We start from the raw sequence: 16,060 nt of genomic DNA, 5'->3' as shown, positions 1-16,060 counted from the left end.
TGTCTCTCTCTGTCCCAAAAATAAATAAACGTTGAAAAAAAAAAAAATAATTCCTAAGATTACACAGAAGAACCTAGATTTGTATTCAAATCCAGCAGAGTCTGCTTCTAAAACCACTATGGCATAATACTATAAAATTATTTTATAAAGTTTTTGTTATGAAAGTTATGTAGGAATACTATATACAAGACTTGTGTATACTGGTGTATTTGGTGATATTAGCTGATTAGGGAGTGATCTGCCCTAGATTTTTAATAACCCATTTTTAATTAACAATTATGTTTGCTTGTTTTTGTTTTAAAGAGTGAACCAAGAGGGAATCCAGAAGTGTTAACAAATTTATTGACATGGAAAGATATTTGTAATATTTAAAGAAGTTAGATTATAAAACTGCACAGTATGAGCACTTCCTAAAAAAAATCCGTGTATATAAAAAGAGCAAAATGTTAACTCTAGGTCATAGATAGCTGCCATCCTTGGCTACCCTTTGGATCAGTTGGAGAATGCTCAAATGCCCTAGTGCCCAGGACATACCTCATACTAACTGTAAATAAGACTCTCTTGGGGAGGGTACCAGGCACCAGTAGTTTTTAAAGCTTCCTAGGTGATTTCAATATGCATAGTAGCTTGAGAACCACCGCTTACGTGGTAGAATGATAGGGCTTTTTATTTAGTTATTTATTTTATGTTTTTGAAATTCTGTTATAATGGCTGTTTATGACAAATGATTTTTTTAAAGTGTAAATTTCAAGATACCAAAAAATCCTTGTTACTAGTTTTTTAGAGTTGTAGTAATTTATTCATAAATGAGGATTATTTTCCTTGTTGTCATTGAATTAGATATTAGTATATTTTACAATTATTATTCAAATCTACAAGTTACATATGCCTTTAGAGGGATATCCAAATCCTTTTTTAAAAAATCAATACTAGAACTTTAAAATTATTAAAGGTATTTTTAAAATATTTTAAACATCTTAATTATAAATAACCATAGTGGGCCAACTTCTCTTTTTTATGCTGCATCATTTTTTTTCTTTCTGTAGGAGCTCCAGCGGGCTAAGCAAGAAGTCCTCTCTTTGCGAAGAGAAAATTCTACCCTAGATGCTGAATGCCATGAAAAAGAAAAGCATATTAATCAGCTACAAACAAAAGTGGCTGTTTTAGAACAGGAAATCAAGGATAAGGACCAGCTTGTTTTAAGAACAAAAGAAGCATTTGATACAATCCAGGAACAAAAGGTCTATTTAAACATTTTTGAAACAAATTGATGATTACATTTACAAGTGATGCTTTTCTTAAACACAAGCATCTTATTAATTATTCATGTTTTTAAAAATATGTATCAGGTGGCTTTAGAAGAAAATGGTGAGAAAAATCAGGTACAACTAGGAAAACTTGAAGCTACAATAAAATCATTATCAGCGGAACTTCTTAAGGTTCGTTTCTAAAAATAACAGAATATTAAATTTCATTGGATTAAGTAGAGATATACATATGAAGCTCTTTTACAGGCAAATGAAATTATCAAGAAGTTGCAGGGGGATCTGAAAACTTTAATGGGTAAATTGAAACTGAAGAATACAGTAACTATTCAGCAAGAGAAACTCTTAGCTGAGAAGGAAGAAAAATTACAAAAGGAACAAAAGGAATTACAAGATGTTGGACAGTCTCTCCGAATTAAAGAGCAAGAGGTGGTGAATATTTTCTGTTTTTGCATGTGTGACTATTTGCAAAGTTTAACAAATTTTCTTAGATGTAGATTTTAAATTTCCATTTTGTTATATTCGAGAATATCTTTGACTCCCCCCCCCCCCCGGCCCCCCCCAACCTTTCAACAGAAGTTAATGTGTTACAACCTGAAAAGTTAGTTATCATGACTCAGGTACCTTGAGTGTTCATATATATGTACCGTATATGTGTATATACATATATAGATACACAGTTACACAGGAGAGCTATAATTCATTCTATTTAATAACAGTTAACAGTAATCAATTATTAATAGAAATACGTTTCAGTTTTTATTTAATTTTTATTATACTTATGAGGATTGACATATTTCAGGTATGCAAATTACAAGAACAATTAGAAGCTACAGTCCAAAAACTTGAAGAAAGCAAACAGCTTCTAAAAAATAATGAAAAGTGTAAGTATTTTAACTTTTTAAAAAAAAAAATTTTTTTTTAACGTTTATTTATTTTTGAGACAGAGAGAGACAGAGCATGAACGGAGGAGAGTCAGAGAGAGAGAGGGAGACACAGAATCTGAAACAGGCTCCAGGCTCTGAGGTGTCAGCACAGAGCCCGACGCGGGGCTTGAACTCACGAACCGCGAGATCATGACCTGAGCCGAAGTCAGACGCTTAACCGACTGAGCCCCCCAGGCGCCCCTTAACTTTTTATGTAAAAGAAGTTTGTAACTGTACTCTTAATCTGAAAACGTTATTTGAATTCATAAAAGTCCAGGTAGATCAAGATACTGCTCCATACAGATAATTTCTGTTTTAAATATACTGTCTCCATGTCTTTGCTACAGTAACTTATATATCAGCTGCCCTGTAAAATGGTTACCATTCTGAAGAAAACCATATTACATGTGTCAGTAACCCAAAATTAAGTGTTGAAAATATTAACGATAACTTAAGTTCTTCACTGATTAAAGTTCTTCACTACACCTTGTTTAATTGCTGTATTTACCTAATAGTAACAACATGAATTATTTGAAACTAAAATATAAGATCAAGCCTATAACATTTTCTCAGTGTTTAGTATTGGTTATCAGATAAGAGTGGGAACTTTAAGTAAACTAAGATATTATTCTAGAAATGAAAGCCTTGAAAGAGATCCTTGACTAGCAGAAATACATGTTTCAGATTATAACAGGTTAAGGAGTTCTATGTGGTAGTTGCTCAAATAAGAGTCTTTAATGACAAAAATTTAGGTAAACCTGTAGTCTCCTGTGATATAAGGTAATCTTAAAGACTTAACATTTTAAAAATCTCAGTATAATTTTTAAATGTTTAAAGTAATTAGAAAAAAATAATCAAAATTCTTTATCTTGTTTTGTTCTTTTATTTAAGTAATCACATGGTTAAATAAAGAACTAAATGAAAATCAGCTAGTGAGAAAGCAAGATGTATTGGGACCGTCCACCACTCCGCCTGTACATTCGAGCAGCAACGCAATCAGAAGTGGGATTTCTCCTAATTCTAATGTGGTAAGATTTAAACTAAGGTGTGAGCGGTCGTTGGGGCGTCTGGATGGCTCAGTCGGTTAAGCATCTGACTCTTGATTTTGGCTCAGGTTATGGTCTCACGGTTCGTGAGTTCGAGATGTGTGTGGGGCTGCAGAATCTGCTTGGGATTCTCTTTCCCTCTCCCGTTTGTGTGCACGCGCGTTCTCTCTCTCTCTCTCTCTCTCTCTCTCTCTCTCTCTAGTAAATAAACTTAAAAAAAAAATGATGTGAGTGGTCTTAGTACATTTCCTAAAACAAAAATATTCCCAGACTGTGAGGAAGTTTCCATGACTTCAGGTGCCGGTACTAATAGGCATATTTCAGGTATGCAAATTATAAGAACAGTGAGAAATGGGGTTTAAACTTTAAAGAGTCCTACAGTTATTAGCACAGTTGTTATTAGAGTCCTGCAGTTACTAGTCCTACAGTTATTGGAAGTGTGACATATAGGTATACTTGCTCTTAGCAAAGAGGCTATTTTTCAAGGGCACACTTCTTTTTAAGATTTTAGTCATATAGAAATCACTCATAACTAAAGTAATGCCACATGTGCTGAAAAGCTTACAGTATTCACGGGGCCTTAAGAAGGGAGAATAGGTTTTGGGCTCAAGTTTGGAACTGTGACGGATGGAGCCTAAACTGAATTCTGTTTGAAAAACAGGAGGTGGGGGGGGCAGAGAGAGAAAGAAGTGTCCTTTTATCAAGCTTGTCAGTTCCAGATTCCCAAAGGAATAGTTAGGAAATATAAGCTTTCTAGCTCCCAGTACCAGGAGCTTTTTCCTTGCAAGAAATTAGGGGAAACAGAAGAGCAGCTCCTTACGTCTGGGAGCTGGCTTGCTGCTGTCAGCAACACCCTGGTGTTGCTAGGAGAGCTGTCCTGGCACTCACAACTAGGCATTGGGGCTCTCCTGTTGAACAAACGATATAACAGAAAATCAACATCAGGCAAGGCCACTTTGTGACTGTGACGGATCAAGACAAAAACAAGACCACCTCATAATCATGTCAGACCACAATTTTAAAAAAATCATTGCCAAGCCACAAAACTACACAAGCTCTTCTATCCTGGCTGTGATTGGTTGTTGCTTCATTACCAATTATAGTTTTGGCCTTAGTACATTCTTCCTGACTTACAAGGTTTATTTCAGATAGTCACACAGTTATCCTTATTTACAGATAGCATCCAACCCACAACAAAGCCACACTTTATTAAACTCTCCCTTAAACCACCTAACACATAAGTCCAATAAATAAGTCCCTTTAACACCTTCATACTGCCACATCCCTTTTACTAGGTTCCCCACAGTGTGCAGTCTCCATCGTTTGCAAGGAGCGGTAAACCCAGGGTGTAACCTAAAGATACATTTCTGGTAGTTTTTGGTTGGAGAGCACTGGCAGAGGATTTAAAATGTAAATAAATACTTAATTGAAGTTTAAATCTATCCCAATAAATCAGGTAGTACTTAATCAGATAGTACTTGATGTTTAAAGAGAGGAATGGATTTTTGCTAAATAGAAAAAGGTGTAGAAAGAAGTGCCCACTGCTGAATGACAAACTTGAAAAAATTTGACAGGCTTGACCTTCATGACTTTGTAAAAGGTATTTTTTGTCATGTAACCACTGATGTACATAATTGCTTCCTAAGATTTGTGTTTCAGTTGCGCTCTTATAAAAATAAACTATTTTCATAACATTGGTTAATGGTGGTGTCACCATATTGAAAATCACTGACAAAGCCAGTTACTGTGTCAGGTAGTCCATGTAAGAACATGTCTTGGGGTCCGTGGGTGGCTCAGCTGGTTAAGTGTCTGACTTCGACTTCGGTCGTGATCTCACTGTTCGTAAGTTCAAGCCCCATGTCAGGCACTGTGCTGTTTATACTCATTTTCGTGGAAAATTATTTTTATTTTATATCTGATTGGCTTATTGAACTGTGACTCCATCCTTCCAGCATCCCTTTTTTTAGGAATGGAAGGCCTGTAGGGAACCCAGGTGTTTAGAGAGGTTTAGAGAGGCCGCTGTTTGAACTCCGTTTAAAGCCAGATCCAATGGTTGACTTTGTCAAGCTTGTATAGCCACTCTTTAAAAAGCCTTAAGGTATCCCAGCCTCATGCTATGTAATAAAGCAGAGTTTTGGTGTCATGATAAGATTAGCCTCTAAGATAGTACTCAATTATTATAACAGATGGTGACGCCTCCTGGATTGGCAAATACTAATGTCTCATCCTTAACTTTTTTATGTTTTTATTTTTAGGTTGATGGTAGACTTACTTACCCAGCCTGTGGGATTGGTTACCCTGTCTCCTCTGCATTTGCATTCCAGAATACCTTTCCTCATCCTATATCTGCCAAAAATAACATCCATCCAGTTTCAGGACCAAAGGTAGACACATTAATACCTTTTTGAGGCAAGGTGTAGCAACTTATTAAATATTTTTAATTTTAAAAATTACCTTAGCCTTTGATCACTTGCTAAATATTGAATATCTAGTTCATTCTTATAGGAAATACTATCTGCTCTATATGGTATTTCTTGAATCGCTGTAATTTATAAAAAGGTAGACATCAGTATGCTTAAACTTGATTCCTATTCAACCTCTTTCTCCATTTTTATTCATTCTGTGTTTAATCTTTTACAACTCTTAAACTTAACTAGGATTATTGACTTCATAGTGTTGATGTATTAACTATGGTGACCTTTTTGGATCCTTTTGCTAGGATTTAAAGGTCTGAAAAGGCAAGATTATAGCATATTCTACAATGTAGTTCTGGCAACATCTTAAATAGCATGGGGCTAACATTTCCTCAAATCTGATTTATTTGCTGAGACTTTTTTCCTACCCGCTTGAGTTCTTCATTGTCATTGTTATTACTAATGTCTTAGGTTTATATATTGTTTTCATATGTAGTATAATTTTATCTTCACAATAATTTCATCCACCAGACCAACCACTGATTCCGTTTCATTGCTAACTTTAGGTCAAAAAAATTTTTTTTTCCTAAATCTTGGGGCGCCTGGGTGGCTCAGTCGGTTAAGCATCCGACTTCGGCTCAGGTCATGATCTCGCGGTCTGTGAGTTCGAGCCCCGTGTCGGGCTCTGTGCTAATAGCTCAGAGCCTGGAGCCTGTTTCAGAGTCTGTGTCTCCCACTCTTTGGCCCTCCCCGTTCATGCTCTGTCTCTCTCTGTCTCAAAAATAAATAAACATTAAAAAAAAATTTTTTTAAAAATCTTGAAGACAAACTTTAAAAAAATTTTTTTTTTTTTTAATGTTTATTTATTTTTGACAGAGAGAGACAGAGCATGAGCTGGGGAGGGGCAGAGAGAGAGGGAGACACAGAATCTGAAGCAGGCTCCAGGTTCTGAGCTGTCAGCACAAAGCCAGACACGGGTCTCGAACTCACAGACTGCGAGATCATGACCCGAGCCGAAGTCAGACACTCAACTGACTGAGCCACCCAGGCGCCCCAAGACAAACATTTTTGAAAAGAATATTTTATAAAATAACTGAGGACTTTGAAATTGCTATTATAAACCCTTTCTCAAAAGAAACCTGTGTGGCTTAGTCGATGAAGTGTCTCAATCTTGGCTCAGGTTGTGATCTCAATGTTCGTGAAATCAAGCCCTGTGTCAGTCTCTGCACTGACAGTGTGGAGCCTGCTTGGGATTCTCTCCCTCCCTCTCTGCCCCCTGCTTGCCTGTGTGCTCTCTAAAAATAAATAAACTTGGGCGCCTGGGTGGCGCAGCCGGTTAAGCGTCCGACTTCAGCCAGGTCACGATCTCGAGGTCCGTGAGTTTGAGCCCCGCGTCAGGCTCTGGGCTGATGGCTTGGAGCCTGGAGCCTGTTTCTGATTCTGTGTCTCCCTCTCTCTCTGACCCTCCCCCGTTCATGCTCTGTCTCTCTCTGTCCCAAAAATAAATAAAAAACGTTGAAAAAAAAATTAAAAAAAAAAAAAATAAATAAACTTACAAATAAACGCTTTGTTAAATTAGTTTTGGGCTGCTCTAAAAATAAGCTGCCTGTGTTGCTTAGGCATATGCTTTTTTGCCAAAGCCTTATTAACTGTCATCTGGAGCTATTGAGAATTCTCAATGAAATGAGAACTAAACCTGAGTTTTATGCTTAGAATATCATTATGTGAGGAGTATTTAGATGCACTTAGGTGGCTTTTCTTGCATTGCTTGTTAAAGAGCATTAGATATGTGTTCAGAGGATTACTATTGTTTTTTTACAATGTTAAGTAACTCTTGTACTGTTCATTAACTTTATTTGTCCATATTTTATTTTTAAATTTTGATTCCAGTATAATAAATATAGAGTGTTATATTAGTTTCAGGTGTATAATGTAGTGAATCAACAATTCTATGTATTACTCAGTGCTCATCAAGATGTACACTTTGGGAATGCAAGCTGGTGCACCCACTCTGGAAAACAGTATGGAGGTTCCTCAAAAAACTAAAAATAGAACTACCCTACGACCCAGCAATTGCACTACTAGGTATTTATCCAAGGGATACAGGTGTGCTGTTTCGAAGGGACACATGCACCCCAATGTTTATAGCAGCACTATCAACAATAGCCAAAGTATGGAAAGAGCCCAAATGTCCATTGACGGATGAATGGATAAAGAAGATGTGGTGTGTTTGTGTGTATACCACAGAATATCACTCGGCAATCAAAAAGAATGAAATCTTGCCATTTGCAACTACATGGATGGAACTGGAGGGTATTATGCTAAGTGAAATTAGAGAAAGACAAAAATCATACGACTTCACTCATATGAGGACTTTAAGAGACAAAACAGATGAACATAAGGGAAGGGAAACTAATATAAAAACAGGGAGGGGGACAAAACAGAAGAGAGTCATGAATATGGAGAACAAACTGAGGGTTACTGGAGGGGGTGTGGGAGGGAGGATGGGCTAAATGGGTAAGGGGCATTAAGGAATCTACTCCTGAAATCATTGTTGCACTATATGCTAACTAATTTGGATGTAAATTAAAAAAAATAAAAAATAAAAAAAATAAAAGATGAAAACAAAAAAAGACTAGTGAATACTGGAAAGCTTCAAGGGCAAAAATAAATAAATGTATACTTAATCCTCTTCATTAATTTCATCCATCCCTCCTGACCCCCCCTCTGGTAACCATCATTTTGTTTTCTGGTTTATCTCTTTTTTTTCCTTTGCTTGTTTTGTTTTTTAAATTCCACATGAGTGAAATCATGGGTATTTGTCTTTCTTTGACATATTTCACATACTATTATATCTTTTAGCTCCATCCATGTTATTTATTGCAAATGGCAAGATACATTATTTTTTATGGCTGAATAGTATTCCAGTGCGCACGTGCGCGTGTGTTGCATCATCTTGACCCTTTCATCTCTTGATGGACACTTGGGTTACTTCCATAATTTGGCTATTGTGTATAATGCTGCCATAAACATAGGGGTATATATATCTTTTTGAATTAGTATTTTCATATTCATTGGGTAAATACCTGATATTTACTGGATCATATGGCAATTTTCTTTTTAATTTTTTGAGGAACCTCCATACTGTTTTCCACAGTGGCTGCACCAGTTTGCGTTCCCAACAGCAGTATATGAGGGTTCCTTTTTCTCCACATCCTTGCCAACACCTGTTTTTCCTTTCTTTTCTTTTTTTTCTTTTCTTTTCTTTTCTTTTCTTTTCTTTTCTTTTCTTTTCTTTTCTTTTCTTTCTTTTTAATGGTTTCTTGAATATTACTGTTTCTTCATGAATATCTGCATATTCAAGTGTGGTTGCATCTTGGGATCAAATTTTGTCTTGAGAATTATGATTGAATTGCTTTTTCATTTTTTTCTAACTTTTTTTTTTTAATTCCAGTTAGTTAACAATGTTATTAGTTTCAGGTGTACACTACAGTAATTTAGCAGTTCCATACATCACCGCGTGCTCATCACAAGTGCACTCCTTGATCCCCACCACCTATTTAACCCATCTCCCCTTCCCCCTCTCCTCTGGTAGCCATCAGATTGTTCTCTGTAATTAAAAGTCTTGTTTCTTGCTTTGACTCTCGTTTTTTCCTTTGCTTGTTTGTTTTGTTCCTAAATTCCACGAGTGAAATCATATGGTATTTGTCTTTCTCTGTGATGTATTTCATTTAGCATCACAATCTCTAGTTCCATCCATGTCGTTGCAAAAGGCAAGATTTCACATTTTTATGACTGAATAATATTCCATTTTGTATATGTACTACATCTTTATTCATTTATCAGTTGGTGGACACTTGGACTGCTATAAACATAGGGGTGCATGTATCCCTTTGAATTAGTGTTTTTGTGTTCTTTGGATAAATATCCAGTAGTTTGATTGCAGGATCATAAGGTGGTTCTATTTTTAACCTAAAGAAAAAAAAGTTTTTTATTTTGAGAGAGAAACAGAGTATGTGCGTGCATGAGTGAGGAAGGGGTGGGGGGGGGGGTAGGGAGAGATAGCATCCCAAGCACCCTCCATGCTGTTAACACAGGGCCCAATACAGGGCTCAAATCCATGCTGTGAGATCAGGACCTGAGCCAAAATCAAGAGTCGGGCACTTAACCAGCTGAGCCACCCAGGCGCAGCTCTATTTGTAACTTTTTGAGGAAACCCCACATTGTTTTCCATATTGCTTCTTTATTTTAAACAGCTTTCCAAGAAAATATATAATGTCCCAAATGAGGACAAGAAATACTACAGACTTTTTCCAGATAGTTGCCTAGTTTGTAGGAGTAATTATGGCTCACAAGATTACCTTTCTTACTGTTCTTCTGGAATTGGAGAAGTCATTATAACAAGGGTGTTTTTAGAAGCAAGACTTCTAGAGTTTCCTATATCATTGATTTTTGTATTCTTTTGATCTTGTATCCTCAACAGTTAAAAAACAAAAGAAAACGATTTTAAAACACTTTGAGCTTGAATCTTTAACACATGAATATTTATTTGTGAATTGTATACTTATACTACTATGCATATTGTATACAGTATAGTTTACTGGTTAAGAAGGTGGAATCTGATGTTAGAATTTAAATCCTGTCTTTGTCAATGTGAATTGGTTCAGCCACCGAAACACAAAAAACAGGCATCTAACTCTTAATGCTTCAGTGTCTCTACTTGTAAAGTAAAGCAGTAATTTTATCTCCTTTACTGGGTTATTGTGAGGGTTAGGTAAGTTAATATATTTGTTTAGAATAGTGCCTGGGACATGATAAGTGATTTATTATTTTATCTATTAAATACTACTAATAGAATACTCAGAAATTAAAGAGTGAAATTGAAAGTATATATAAATCAAATTTATAAGATTTTCTTCTCCTACCTCAATGCATGGTATTATCACCACCTACTTTGAGACCACAGATCTGGTTAGTCTGGTGCTAGCAGATATTGTGATTAAAACATGATCTTTTTAGTTGAAGTAAAAAGAAACCATTTTATTTCATGACATTGAAATTGTGATATATCTGGTGTCTTTAAATGTTACTGTTGGGATTTAGTACATTCAAGTAGATGCTTAACTGTGAGGATGTAAAATAAAATGAGTTAAATTAACATAAATTAGGCAAGAAACAAAATCATGCTGAAGGAAATAGAGAGGAGTGTTTTAAAAGATTGTGGCATGCTGACAAATAGAACATTTGATAATGTCATGGTGTCTTGTTCAGTTGAGTGTCCTGACTCTTGATTTTGGCTCAGGTCATGATCCCAAGGTCATGGGATTGACTCTGTGTCGGGCTCTGTACTGAGCATGGTGCCTGCTTAAGATTCTTTCTTTCTCTTCCTCTGTCCCTCTTCCCTATTTGCATGTGCCTTCTCATTCCACATATGAGTAGAACGAATGAATAAATAGCTTCCATTTAAAACAAATTTGATAATTTCTTAAGTAAGATAGACAAAATAATTTTTGTTTTTGAAGACAGTAGGCAAGGATTCATTCATTCAATAAATATTTATTTAATGAATTTTTACTATGGCCATACATTGTTCTAGTTGCAAGAGACATAGCACTGAGCAAGACAAAGTCCTTGCCCATATGGTACTTATGTTTTGTGGTGAAAACTCCATTATGATTGCTAACTAGAGTATCTTTTAAACAGAACTGTTATCAAGAAGATGTTTTTGATGTGTAAGAAAATGCTTGTGATGAAATCACTTAAACACTTTCAGAGTGTCTGATTCTGATTCTTGTGTGGGATAAACCTTTAGGGTCAAACATCAGTTTTCATCTTTGAGGCTGTAATGTGAGGATTTTCTGCCATGAGAAAGTAGCTATCTAAGATCAGATGATTGGTTTATCTTCATAATGTTTAGCCCACAATGTGTATTCAGAGACAGATTTTATCTAGAGATAACATTTCTCAGTTAGACTCAATACTTCATTCACCATGTGGTTCTAAATTAATTTTCGCTTATTTTGTGTTAACTATTTTAAAAAATAATATATGAGCATGGGAAGCTTCCGAATGTATAGGAGGATATACTATCTAAATGTCCCTCCCGTGGTCCCCAGTTTTCTCCTCAGAGAAGATCATTGTTCGGAGTTTTTTATGCTATGTTCCAAAAATATTTAAAACATACACAGGATATATGTGTGTACATGTATAAATATGTGTGTTTGTATACATGAGTGTATATATAATCATAAATAGTACATGCCCACTGTTCTGTGCCTTACTTTTTTTCATTCAGTAGTAGTAGTATGGAATAGGTCCGTTTCTATGTATTAGAATGTTAATTTTTGTTATTTAATGACTTCTTAGTATTCCAGTATATGCAGGTACTATACTTAATTTAACTAGTGCTCTGTTAATGGATGATCAGGTTGTTTTCAATCTAGATATTCATACCGTGCTTTAGCAATTATATTTGAATATGTATCTTTATGGCCTTTTACCAGTAGATTTGTAAGATAAAATCTTATTTACTTATTTTCATTTTTTCTTTCTTTTTAAAAATTTATTTTAATTCTAGTATAGTTAACATATATAGTTAAGTTAGTTTCAGGTATATAATATAGTAATTCTGTAATTTTATTACTCAGTGCTCATCAAGATAAAGTGTACTCTTAATTTCCTTCACTGATTTCACCTATCCACTCATCCCCTTACCCTCTGGTAACCATCAGTTTGTTTTCTATAGTTAAGAGTCTTTTTTTTGGTTTGTCTCTTTCCTTTAGTCATTTGTTACTTAACTTCCACATATGAGTAGAATCATATGTTGTTTTTCTCTGACTTACTGAACTTAGCATTATACTGTCTCGTTCTATCCATGTTGCGAATGGCAAGTTTTTTGTTTTTTTTTTTGAGCTGTATTCCATTGTGTATATATATATACACCACATCTTTATGTGAGATAAATTCTTTTTTTAAAAAAAATTTTTTTAACGTTTATTTATTTTTGAGACAGAGACAGAGCATGAACGGGGGAGGGTCAGAGAGAGGGAGACACAGAATCCGAAACAGGCTCCAGGCTCCGAGCTATCAGCACAGAGCCCGACACGGGGCTTGAACTCACGGACCGTGAGATCATGACCTGAGCCGAAGTCGGCTGCTCAACCGACTGAGCCACCCAGGCGCCCCAGTGTGAGATAAATTCTTAAAAGTAACTGGGTCAAAGATAATTTTGTCTGTCTGGTGATTATGATGAAAATTAGTATTTCCCTCATTATTGAGAAACATCAGCTTTGTATTTATAGTTGGTTTCCTCTTCTATAAAATGTCTATTTCTTTATCCATTTGTTTGCTTGAGATGTGTAGCCCTTAAAAAATGACATCATAAGCATTTTTTATATATATCTTGGTCACTAGTCTGCTGTGGGTTTTATATGTTAACGTACTGTTTTCCATTTTTGCCTTGTCTTTTTATTCTTTATGGTACTTTTTAAAGAAAAATTTAAAACTTTACTAAAGTATAATTTATATACCATAAAATTCTCCCATGGTTAAGTTTACAGTACAGTAATTTTAATTAATTTATAGAGTTGTGAAACCATCATGACAATCCAATATTAGAGCATTTACATGTCCCCAGAAGGTTCCCTAGTGCTTATTTGTAGTTAATCCACACTCTTGCCCCCAGCCCTAGGCAAGTACTGATCTGCTTTCTGTCTATACATTTGCTTCACTACATTTCATATGCATAGAATCATACAATATGAAGCTTTTGTTGTCTGTCCGCTTTCACCATGTTTGAGGTTTATCCAGGTTGTAGTGTGTGTCACTAGTTCTTTTAATTGGTCAATAGTTTATCATTGAATGCATATGCCAACATTTGTTTATCTCTTCCACCATTTGATAGACATTTCAGTCACTTTCAGTTTTGGGCTATTACAAATAAAGCTGCTTGTGATTGTGTATAAGTCTTTGTATTTCTCTAAGGTGAATACCTAGAAATGGAATGGCTGGAGATATATATTTCATTTTTAAGAAACTACCAAACTTTTCCAAAAGTGGTTGAACCATCCATCAGCAGTCTGAGAATTCAAGATATATTATATTCTTGACAACAGCTGGTATGGTGAATTGTTTACTTTTAGCCATTCTAATAGGTATATAGAAATCTCTTATTGTGACTTCTAACATGCATTTTCCCTAATAGCTAATGAAGCTGAGAGCATTTTTTCATGTGCTTATTTGTTATCAGTGTATTTATTTTGGTAAAATATCTATTTAATCTTTTGTCCATTTTTTTTTTAATGTTTATTTATTTTTGAGAGAGAGAGCACGAATAAGGAAGGGGCAGAGAGAGAGGAGACACGGAATCCAAAGCAAGCTCCAGGCTCTGAGCTGTCAACACAGAGCCCGACTCAGGACTGGAACTCATGAACCACGAGATCATGACCTGAGCCAAAGTTGGATGCTTAGCCAACTTAGCCACCCATCACAAGTGCACTTCTTAATTCCCATCAGCTATTTAGCCTATCCCCTCACCCCCCCTCCCTCTGTAACCATCAATTCTCTATAAATAAGAGTCTCTTAATTTGTCTCTCTCTTATTTCCCCCCTTAAATTCTACATGTGAATGAAATCATATGGTTATTTTTCTTTCTCTAACTTATTTTGCTTAAACTCTCTGGCTCCACCATTTTATTGCAAATGGCAAAATTTCATTCTTTATGGCTGAGTAATATTCCATTGTATATATATATATATATATATATATACCCCATCTTTTTTATCCATTCATCAATCAGTGGACACTTAGGCTACTTCCGTAACTTGGCTATTGTAAATAATGCTCTAATCAATATAGGGGTGCATGGAATTATTTTCTTAATTTCCTTTTCTGCTACTTTATTATTAGTGTATAGGAATAACCGATTTCTATATATTTTATATTCTGCAATTTTGTCGAATTCACTTATTCCAATAGTTTTTTTGTAGAGCCTTTAGGGTTTTCTATGTTTGGTATCATGTCATCTGCAAATTGTGACTATTTAACTTATTACTTACCAATTTGGATGCCTTTTATTTTTTCTTGTCTACTGTGGCTAGGACTTCAGTAGTATGTCAAATAAAAGTACCTAGAGTGGATATCCTTGTGCTGTTTTTGATCTTAGGGGAAAAGGTTTCAATTTTTCACTATTCAGTATGATGTTGGCTGTGAGTTTATCATATATGGCCTTTATTATGTTGAGGTGTTTTCTCTAAACCCACTTTGTTGAAAATTTTTATCATGAATGGATATTGACTTTGTCAAATGGTTTTTATTTAGTGATTGAGATGATATTTTTATTCTTATTTTTGTTAAAGTGGTGTTTCACATGTTGATTGTTTTGCAGATATTGAACCATCCCTTGCATCCCAGGAATAAATCCCACTCGATCATGGTCAATGATCCTTTTAATAATGTTGTATGTGGTTTGCTAATATTTTGTTGAGGACTTTTATATCCATGTTCTTCAGGGATATGGCTTATAGTTTTCCTTTTTTGTAGTGTCTTTGTCTGGTTTTGATATGAGGGTAATGCTGGTCTTATAGAATGTATGTTTTGAGGCTTTCTTTCCTGTTCCTTTTTTTCGGAATAGACTGAAGAGAAAATAGGTATTAATTCTTCTTTAAATGTCAGGTAGAATTCACCTCTGAATCCATCTGGTTTTGGATTTTAATTTGTTGGATACTTTTTGGTTGCTGTTATTTTTTTTTTTACTGGAATTTGTTCAAATTTTCTGTTTCTTCCTAATTCAGTTTTGGAAGATTGTGTATATTAGGGATCTGTCCTTGTCTTCTAGGTTGAATTTGTTGGTGTATAATTTTTCATTTTAGTTTCTTACAATCGATTGTATTTCTATGGTGTCAGTTGCTACTTCTTTCACTTCTGATTTTATTTATTTGGTTCCTCTTTTGTTCTTGATGAGTCTAGTTAAAAGTTTGTCAATTTTGTTGATCTTTTCAAAGAACCAGCTGATTTCATTGATCTGTTCCAGTGTTTTTTTAGTCTCTGTTTCATTTATTTATTTGTGGTCTGATCTTTTATTTTTTTACTTGTACTGGCTTTGGCTTTGTTCTTTTTCTAGTTCCTTTACATGTAAAAGTTAGATAGATTGAGATTTTTTTCTTGTCTTTTGAGGTAAGCCTTTATCACTATAAATTTTCCTCTTTAGAATTGCTTTAGCTGCATCCTGTAGATTTTGGACTGGTGTGTTTTCATTTTATTTTACTTAGTGTATTTTTCTATTTCCTCTTTGATTTCTTCATTTACCCAGTGGGTATTTAGTAGTGTGTTGTTTAGCCTGCATGTGTTTGTACTTCTTCCAATTTTTTTCTTGTAATTTCTTTCATGATGATTGTCAGAAACGATAGTTG

The 16,060-nt window shown here is 35.0% G+C and overlaps 1 protein-coding gene across 2 annotated transcripts in view; it reads left to right on the top strand.

Moving 5' to 3' along the window:
- The window catches only part of SASS6 (SAS-6 centriolar assembly protein), a 60,740-nt gene that overhangs the window by 32,061 nt on the left and 12,619 nt on the right, over positions 1–16,060 (top strand). For both annotated transcript variants that reach the window (XM_007093634.3, XM_042997992.1), the window contains exons 9-14: positions 1,047–1,241; positions 1,350–1,439; positions 1,515–1,694; positions 2,068–2,149; positions 3,083–3,219; positions 5,493–5,621. In XM_007093634.3, coding sequence (XP_007093696.1) covers positions 1,047–1,241; positions 1,350–1,439; positions 1,515–1,694; positions 2,068–2,149; positions 3,083–3,219; positions 5,493–5,621 — 813 coding nt within the window. The remainder of the gene's footprint in view (positions 1–1,046; positions 1,242–1,349; positions 1,440–1,514; positions 1,695–2,067; positions 2,150–3,082; positions 3,220–5,492; positions 5,622–16,060) is intronic.

Source organism: Panthera tigris, chromosome C1, assembly GCF_018350195.1.
Source record: "Panthera tigris isolate Pti1 chromosome C1, P.tigris_Pti1_mat1.1, whole genome shotgun sequence".
In the NCBI taxonomy this organism is placed as follows: Eukaryota; Metazoa; Chordata; class Mammalia; order Carnivora; family Felidae; genus Panthera; species Panthera tigris.
The sequence above is the reverse complement of the archived record's forward strand: the minus strand, read 5'-3'. Positions and strand labels throughout refer to the sequence as shown.